Source organism: Parasteatoda tepidariorum, chromosome 3 (genome assembly GCF_043381705.1).
Source record: "Parasteatoda tepidariorum isolate YZ-2023 chromosome 3, CAS_Ptep_4.0, whole genome shotgun sequence".
NCBI classification, from domain to species: Eukaryota; Metazoa; Arthropoda; class Arachnida; order Araneae; family Theridiidae; genus Parasteatoda; species Parasteatoda tepidariorum.
The window spans coordinates 89227717-89238015 of NC_092206.1; the positions used below are offsets into that span (position 1 = coordinate 89227717).

The window sequence follows — 10299 nt, forward strand, 5'->3', positions numbered from 1 at the left end:
ATTTTGAAGGTTTTACTTTGCCTTCTGCAGATTTTTCGTAGACGCTTCGTAATAATTTTAAATACTTCACTTTCTTTAAAATATCTGCAGAATATTTGAAGAAAGTGAAATTTGCCTTCAAATATTTTCAGATAAAACGGGACTTAAACATTTGGGAAAAAATGTGTTTTTCATAGGTATATATGTTAATTTTCTCTTATTTCATTTACCAGGGCAAAAACGCGGAGATAATTAACGTGAATGGAAAGATAAAACTTTCTATATTAGATTATAATAAAACTGATGATATTACAATCATACTATTTTCTGCGATATTGAAAAATGCACACATTTTTTCGCGAAAACAAAACAAACAAAAAAACAAAGAAACGGTGCATAAAAATAAACATGACAAAAAAAAACTAGATATTTTAATATAAAATGTAATACATCTTTGAAATTATGCGTGTATATGCACAAGTTTCTTAAGAGGAAATAATGAGAAATTTGTGTGTGTGCTAATTTCTTAAGCCTTCGAGAAAAAATAAATTCTGATACTATTTTTAAAGTCTAAATTATATTTTAAAAAAATTCTGCAGAATATAAAATCTGAAAGGAATTGCAATTTTGCAGAAAATTAGCAAATTCATTCTATTTATTTATTCTGATTATTTCTTTTAATTTTGAATCTGAAAATTTCTAATAATCTTATAGATTATTAGAAATCATAAGATATTAAATTTAAATTTTTTATCTAAATAATTGCGTGGTGAACATCTTATGAAGCCACTTAGTTCAATGCAACTGAGTACAGATTTCAGCCGAGAAGGCTAAACTGTGAATCTCGTGGCTGACCGAACGGAGAGAACACCATCGTAGCGTAGACAGCACAATACTTCCTTTATTCCTTCAACACAGCAGTTTCCATTGTTTTGCACTCCTCAATAAATGACCCTGAAATATTTTGGAGCACAAAACTATCATTAACGCATTGGTGGCAGCACCCAGGGCCGGATTTAAGCTTGGTGGGGCCCTAAGCTACTAAAAATGAAAAAGTTGAATTCTATACAACTTAAGAAAACAGTCATTATTTTTAATTGTTGAGTATTAACATTATATTATTAAAAAAATTGATAATATTACTTTATTGTTTAATATATTGTGATGAGACTATTATGTAGAACCTTTCTTTTATTGCGCATATTTTTTGAACGAGGGGAAAAAATTACAAAAGAAACACATTTTAAGCACAGAGTAAAAATTTGGCGTGCTGGGCCACTATATATTTAACAGAGTTTTTTTTTAGATGCATTTTGAATATATTTTATTTGCAATTTTTAATGATTTTTTCGTGAATTTTTTTCTCAATTGTTTTTTCCTTACGTGATAAAATCTATAAAACTTAGAAACATGAAATTTTGAATGTCCGTAGAAAATATGCAAAGAGTTAGAAAGAAAACAAGAAAATACAATTTGATTATTAGTTTTATTTTTTTTTTATAACTGTCGTTGATCTCAATTTTGAGTTTACGGCTACCAAGGTTTAACTCCGTAGCCTTGTAATTTTGAGCCCTATCCAGAAGACAGGGGAACTGCTAGATTAGTACCCAGAGGTATTTATTTGTTACGAGAACTTGGAGGACTTTGTGACCCCAACAAATTTAACATGAACCAGTCACCATTTTATACATAATTATTCTTCTGCCGGCTGGATTCTAACTCCCATTCTCACGAACACGAGTCCAACACCCTATCAACCAGGCTATCCCGGCCAAATTTATTAGTTTCTTTTATAACCGTCGTTGAACAGTCGCCCCAATTTCGAGTTTACGACTACTAATATTCAACTCCGTAGCCTAGTAATTTTGAACCCAGTCCAGCAGTCCCTGGAGTAGGTGAGGGCCGTTATATTAATACTGTTTGTAAAAATAAAAAGAACATTTCGTAAGCTGATATTATTTAATTGATGTTTANTTTGAAATTATGCGTGTATATGCACAAGTTTCTTAAGAGGAAATAATGAGAAATTTGTGTGTGTGCTAATTTCTTAAGCCTTCGAGAAAAAATAAATTCTGATACTATTTTTAAAGTCTAAATTATATTTTAAAAAAATTCTGCAGAATATAAAATCTGAAAGGAATTGCAATTTTGCAGAAAATTAGCAAATTCATTCTATTTATTTATTCTGATTAATTTTTTTAATTTCAAATCTGAAAATTTCTAATTATCTTATAGATTATTAGAAATCTTAAGATTATATAAAAAAAAATTATCTAATTAATTGTGCGGTGAACACCTCATGAAGCTACTTAGTTCAATGCAACTGAGTACAGATTTCAGCCGAGAAGGCTAAATTGTGAATCTCGTGGCTGGCCGAACGGAGAGAACACCATCGTAGCGTAGACAGTACAATACTTCCTTTATTCCTTCAACACAGCAGTTTCCATTGTTCTGCATTCCTCAATAAATGACCCTGAAATATTTTGGAGCACAAAACTATTATTAACGCATTGGTGGCAGCACCCAGAGCCGGATTTAAGCTTGGTGGGACCCTAAGCTACTAAAAATGATGGGGACAATCATTTTTAAAAATCATGATGTCATTATTTTTAATTGTTGAGTATTAACATTATATTATTAAAAAATTTGATAATATTACTTTATTGTTTAATATATTGTGATGAGACTATTATGTAGAACCTTTCTTTTATTTCACATATTTTTTGAACGAGGGGAAAAAAATTACAAAAGAAACACATTTTAAGCACAGAGTAAATATTTGGCGTGCTGGGCCACTATATATTTAACAGAGTTTTTTTTAGATGCATTTTAAATATATTTTATTTGCAATTTTTAATGATTTTTTCGCGAATTTTTTTCTCAATTGTTTTTTCCTTACGTGACAAAATCTATAAAACTTAGAAACATGAAATTTTGAATGTGCGTAGAAAATATGCAAAGAGTTAGAAAGAAAACAAGAAAATACAATTTGATTATTAGTTTTATTTTTTTTTTATAATTGCCGTTGAACTCAATTTTGAGTTTACGGCTACCAATGTTTAACTCCGTAGCCTTGTAATTTTGAGCCCTATCCAGAAAACAGGGGAACTGCTAGATTAGTACCCAGAGGTATTTATTTGTTACGAGAACTTGGAGGACTTTGCGACCCCGACAAATTTAACATGAACCAGTCACCATTTTATACATAATTATTCTTCTGCCAGCTGGATTCTAACTCCCATTCTCACGAACACGAGTCCAACGCCCTATCAACCAGGCTATTCCGGCCAAATTTATTAGTTTCTTTTATAACCGTCGTTGAACAGTCGACCCAATTTCGAGTTTACGACTATTAATATTCAACTCCGTAGCCTAGTAATTTTAAACCCAGTCCAGCAGTCCCTGGAGTAGGTGAGGGCCGTTATATTAATACTGTTTGTAAAAATAAAAAGAACATTTCGTAAGCTGATATTATTTAATTGATGTTTATATTGATAATATTTCTTCATTTTTGCTTTCTTTTTAATTATTTTAAGTACATTTGTTAAATTTTTGTGCAAGAAGAAAAATTGTCATTATTTATGTAAATTTTTGGCTTACATTTTTAAGGATTTATTAAAGGGTCTATTAGATATCAGAGAGAATAAATGTCATGCAGGTTTAAAGTATCAGCTCTGCTCTTGATGGTGTATAGTGGCTAGGATGTGAAAGAGCAGCAGTCCCGGGCATCCAGTCAAAACGAGCATTCAACATATCAATGGAACATACTGAAGCTTTATATCAATTAGCAATCAGTTTTAGATAATTACAATTGTAGAATAATTATCTTATTATAGAATTAAATGTTTTAAAAGACAAATATATGTTAATGTTCAACATTTAATCAACGAAAAAACAGAACCAATATTGAAATCTAACGAATTTATTATTTTTAATTACTGATAAAGTTTGTGACAGAAAAAAAAATTAAGGCCTGATAGATTTCAGAATTTTAGAAACACCTTCTAGTTGTACTATTCAATCAAATAGGTTTCGATGTCTTTCATCCCGGTCTCAGCGTATTTCGATATCATTTTTGTTTCGTTCCTACTTAATATTAATTTGTTTGCGACAGTTAATTTGTATACCTCTTTTACTACATTTTCGAGGAGTTTAAAAATGTAATATTGAGGATTTTATCTGATATGAAATTTGCTTTTTTTGTATACCTCTTTTATTACGTCATCATCACAGCCATACGCAACTGTCTACTCTAAATAATGGTATGTAGAACGAGACAGCAAAACAAACGTGTGTAGTTTTTTAAATTCTTATTCAAAAGTATTAGTTATATTAGATATATTTTATTTTTTGAACTGACAATTTCTGTCCTTTTTTAGATGTTTTAAAGTGCTATTTAAAACTGCTGCATATCCATGAAAGCATTAAATATATCATTTGTACAATTTTAAAGTCAAATAAAAGGGAATTCTGATCCTTAGAAACAGATATTAAATAGTCTGATGATCGAATGATGGGGCAAAAGAAAAAAAATTTTTACTTTTTAAACTAAAAAATTGTTTATTTATAAATAATTTATTAATACTCAAATTGCTTGAAAGATGATATGTTCCCTACTAATGACAACGAAGTTTTTTGTTTTATTCAGTCATTTATTTATATTTATTATGTCCAACAATGTACGTAAAAAAGAAAAAAAATGCATTTTGGGCTTCTGAGGGCCCCAGCTCCAAATAAAACTGTAAAAAAAGAGAGGGGGAAAGTGGGATCTGGGGGCCCTTGTCATCTCGGGGCCCCAAGCTACAGCTTATTTAGCTTATACGTGTAAATCCGGCCTTGGCAGCACCATAGAGCTGCTTAGCAAGTATACATTTCGTATGCTAGTATTTTCCTTATCCAGCCATACATCTCAGTCTTTGAAAATTCTTTTAAGAATTTCGCAGAAAACTTAAAGCATTAATTAGGAAGATTTTCGGTAAAAAGTAAATTCTGTTGATAATTTTGAAGAAAAGTAGACTTAGCGAGTGGTTTAACGAGTAGTTAGAAAGTAAGCTTAACGAGTTTTTTTTTCTTTTCTTTTTTTATAGCATATTTTTTAGAAAAATCGTCGGATTCTTCAGTGGGGGGCCTTCAAAAAAACAAATCTTTTTACTTATCGATGCTTTGTTTTAATCTTTCGATTTGTATCAGTGTTTAAATCTACCTTTCGATGCCAAATATTGTTATTTTCTTCCAATGGTAGGGCATTAACTTTGGGGCTTTAAAAACTGCAATTGTCTCAAACTGAGTAGATAGTTACATAAATCGTATTCTCAAAACGTACCGCTTCCGATTTCTAAAAAAAACAATTGAATTCGGGATATTCTATAATAGATAAGCAAGGAAACTTTATTATTCATGCGAAAGAATCGAGTCTCTATGCAAATACGTTAAGTTTTTATTGAAGTTAATCGGTTTAGCAAGCTTTCAATATAATTTTTAAACATTATATGCAAGGATATAAAATAATACGAAATGTAATATTATATTAATTAAAAATTTTCCTCTTAGTCCTCTTTACATACATCAGCTGAAATATTAATCATAAAGGATAATTCCAGGTCGGCACGGTTTAAGGAATAGATAGTACGAATTTTAATAACAGCTTCATAATTGGAAATAATTTGTGACTGATAAAAATTTAAATGTATAATGTAGTATTATGATTCGGACAACTCCTCTAAAATAAGCTTATAGGGAAGTAAAACTGGGAGTGAAAAAATTCATACTATGTTACCTTAGTCAGAATAAATTAAGTCTTTGACACAGAATTTTTATTAAACATATTTTTCGTAATTTTTCTATTATTTTGTATTAATTTAGGTCAAAGTAAGTGGAAAAATATTATATTTAACTTCTTAATAATTTATGATTATGAAATACAGCATAAAACACAAGTGTCTTTTTCTATGCTAAATGTAAAATCTTCCAAATACGGCTCATTTCTAAATAATATTTTTTTCAAATTTGCTCTCGTTTGCATTTATTTAGATTTAAGAGAAACAATTATTCATCATTGAAATTTCTTTAATTTTCAAAATCAATCATTAATAAATTTTTGAATATAAATTAAAAAAACATTTATCAAACTACTGTTTTTTTTTTTTTTGGATTTTATATTTTAATACAGATGTAATTCCGATAATCAAAGATATTTTTTTAGTATTTATTATTCTATTTTTTATAATTAGAAAATACCAAAATATATTTTTGATTATAATTAGAGTATCAGAAAAAAAATATTAAAGAGACACTGGTCTCCCACCTACGACAACGAGTTTAAAACATTAAAGATGTTATGTCTTAAACAAGAGAAAGCATCCAATATTATGTCTTAAACTTGCATTAGCAATTAAAGATATGTATCGAACATACTTCAAAAATTATATTGAGTGACATAGCTGGGATGTTTGGGTCATGTAAAAATTTCGCGCATTGTGTACCGACAGGACTTGTAAAAAAAAGTTTCCGAGTTTAATGCATCATATATAACGATCATATTTCAGTGACTTCATGCAAATATTTTGAAACAACAGTCAAATTTTAATATTAAAGGAATTTTAGAACTTTCAATCTAATTTCCTAATTCAAATTTATGTTTTAAATTGTATTACAAAGTTTCTAGTAGTTTATATTTTCTCCCCAATTAACTGGAATATTTTAATTGCAGATAAATCCACAGCATGTTGTACCTACTATGGATGATAATGGCTTCATTCTCTGGGAAAGGTAAATAAAATATACAAATGCTTCATATCGGTTTTTGTCGCTGTCTAACATAACAAACCTTGCAAATTTGTGTCCGAAGATGCTGTTTTTTGGGCATTTATAATGGAACATCTGAGGATATGAATGATCTTTAAATGAATTTGAGTTTTTCCGCATAACAGTTCATGCGTTGACAATTTTAAATACGCATTATGCATATCTTTTATTCCTTGAACACAAACTTTCGGTTTGATTTCGTTTTATAACTGTTGTTAAACAGCTGATCTGATTTTGAGTTTAAGACTATCAATGTTCAACTCCGTGGCCTTGAAATTTTGGACACAATCTTGAAGACAAGGGAACTCCTGGTTTAAGTAATTATAGAAATTTGCCTCCGTGAAGGATCCTTTTATAGAACCAACCCGCATTTGCGCAACATGTGGAGAGAAATCACGAAAACCTTCCACGGTTAGCCTGACGATAAGGGGACTCTAACCCATGATCTGCCTAACACAAAGGATATTTTACGCCAGCACTGCAATCAGTGTGAGAATTCTTATCGACCTGCCATCGCTGGTATTCGAACCCGGGCCATCTCATTGGGAGGAGAAAGCTCTATACCTTGAGCCACCAGGACTCCGATTGACAGAACCTATTATTATTCCTTAAAACTAATTAAAACTGTTGAATTATATTTCACAGTTCACACATTCGAAGTTTAAATATGCTGCAAAAATAAGAGTTCTATCAATAATTGTTCACTTTTTGATGCAAAATGCACTAGAACTTTCTTTTACTCCAAAAACATACAAAGATTGTCACCCACTGTCTTCCTTCATTGAGATTTGTGAAATTTAAAGACTTAGCTAAGTAAATTGAAGTTGTGTTCTAAAATAAGACAAAAATGAGGTTTTATCTGACAAACTTCAATTGCTTCAAATATGTCACTTACAACCTTTTTCCAATTTTCTTTGCAATGTATAAAATATTACAAATTAAAAATTATTAATGAGTCAAGAATATGATTTACGATTTAACAAAAGTAAATATAAATTAAATTTTAACTATGAATTGTATATTTTATATTTGAAAAAAGCTCTTGCCAGAGGCCGTTATGTTTAATCACTTTTTTCAAGGGCACCGTTTTCGTTGTTATCATATCAATTCGTGACAGCACTAATAACAATTCATTTTTTTATGGAGCCACATTTTCTAAAATCTTTTACGTACAATTTCTATCTACATCGATGAGCCCTTTTCTGTTATTAAATTGAGGCGTCTTATTTTGATTAGAATTGTGTCCCAGCGAACTTTGAAAAATGATAGCCAATTACAGAGCCAGGGCATCTGGCCATATTCATTCTACATTTATATTTGTGTAATAGAAAGTGGTCTTTACAGTGGTAATAGAAAGTGGTCTTAGTGGTAATAGAAAGTGTATATTACTTCAATATTACACTGTTCTTTCAATATTTGAAATAATTAGATGTATTTATTTAAATTCAACATAAATTACATTAAATTTTGTTTCGTTAATGGTTATTACGTTAAGTTTAATTCTAATTTTAAATAGGAATTGTTTTAGTCAAATATGCGAACAGTTGACAATGTATTTGGTCTACTTCTGTGGGATCATGAATTATGATGCAGATTGACATAAAGAGTTTTTGGTAACTATTCTGAAAAATCATTCATAAATTTCAATGGGTTTCCTTATCGAACATTGTTGGTACTTACTGAAACGAGACTTTACACTAAGGCAGATACGGATCCGTCATACTACACCTCAAAGTCCTTTTCCAATACTTTAAAAAAAGAAAGGATGAATTGCATCTTTAAATTACAAAAAATACCTACCTAAATAGGTTTGTAAATTTTAAACTAGCCTATTTCAACAGGAATTAATTTATTCTTTGTGACTTCAGTCTTTAATGTTTATGTTTAATATGATCATCAAGTTTCATGATCCACTAAAAACATTAATCACTAAGAAGGTCGTGAATTCAATCCCCATCTGCCGAAGATCGCTAAATCTGTCGGGGTCACAAAGTTCTCCAAGTTCCCATAACAAATCGATACCTCTGGGATTACTGGATCGGAGATTGATCGTGATCTTACTCTTGTCAAAATTACGATTTGCGGATGGTGTGTAAATGTGTCCTCCCTGTTTAACTGGCTGTGACGTATGTGTGTGGCAGAAGTTGAATTCTTGGCCAACGGTGGCTCCGCTAGAAAACATGAAGAAGCACACCTCTATGCCTTCAAAATAGGCTTGTCAGTATTGACATGTGGCAGTGGACAACAAGAACGATCAATAAGAACTGAGCCGCTATGGCTCAGGGGATAGAGCGTTCGCCTTCCAATGAGAGGAACCGGGTTCGAATCCCAGTCGAGCCAAATTCCGCATCCGGCTTGCACTGACCACAGTGCTGAGATGAAATATCCTCAGTGGTAGATGAATCATGGATTAGAGTCACCTTGCCATCACGCTAACCGTGGAAGGTTCTCGTGGTCTTCCTCTCCATGTAACGCAAATGCGCGTTAGCTCCATTGAAAAGTCCTCCATAAAGGCAAATTACTCCCAATACTCGATCCAAAAGTTCCCTTGTCTTCTGGATTGGGTTCAAAATGACAAGGCTATGGAGATGAACATTAGTTGTCGTAAACCCATAAAATTAGGTCGGCTGTTCAACGACGGTTATTAAATCAATAAGAATTCGGAAAGCGGTGTATCTGTTAGGGAGAATCGAACATCCAGAACCACGCTATCATGTTTAATTAAGAGCAGCGACGCAGTGGGTACGTAGGGGAGTACCAATGCGGGGAAGAAGCTCTACTGATTAATCTACTGTATAGGATAAATTAATAGTAGTTGCAAAACGTAGATTCGTGTAATAAAAAACCAAGTATCAGAGCAATGCTGTCTAAGAGAGAAAGAGCGAATCAGTGAGTTTGTGGAGCACAACCAGCTGACTACCGAAGGCGCCGACTGGAAGACATACTAATCATTAATGTACTAAGTAAATTGAACTAAATTAATTTATGAAATTATTAGCGTTGGTTGTTAAAGTATTAAGTAAGTCGCAAGTTGAACTGACAAGGGAAACTAGGGAAGTGTGACTCGCCAATTTTGAAATAAACTAGTGGGATGTATGCCTTATGAGGAATAATTTTAGGGGTCAACATTCGTTTCGGCCCATAGAAGGTCCTATGAGAGATAAAAAATAATTCAATATATAGAAAAATCGGTATTTTATTACTTCAATGCAGACTATTAGTTATTATAATTGTCTCATACTCCAATTAATTTTGTGGTACTGTACTATATAATGCATATTTATTGTCAAAATTGATTTCGAAAGTTTTATATATCTGTAGTTTTTCATAAAAACCTGTTAGGTTAATTTAAAAATATAATTGACATCAAATTTTTTAAATTTTTTTTTCGAAAAACTTTCCAAATTAATTGGAGTATGTAATTGCAAATCAATTAATTAATTAATAATTAATTAACAATCAATGAATAATTAATCAACAATTAATCAACAATTAATTAATAATTAATTAATTTTT

The 10299-nt window shown here is 31.0% G+C and overlaps 1 protein-coding gene across 1 annotated transcript in view; it reads left to right on the top strand.

Moving 5' to 3' along the window:
• Positions 1-10299, top strand: part of LOC107440145 (glutathione S-transferase 1) — a 115809-nt gene that overhangs the window by 2026 nt on the left and 103484 nt on the right. The window contains exon 2 of the mRNA XM_016052985.4: positions 6689-6747. Within this exon, the coding sequence (XP_015908471.3) occupies positions 6689-6747 (59 nt within the window). The remainder of the gene's footprint in view (positions 1-6688; positions 6748-10299) is intronic.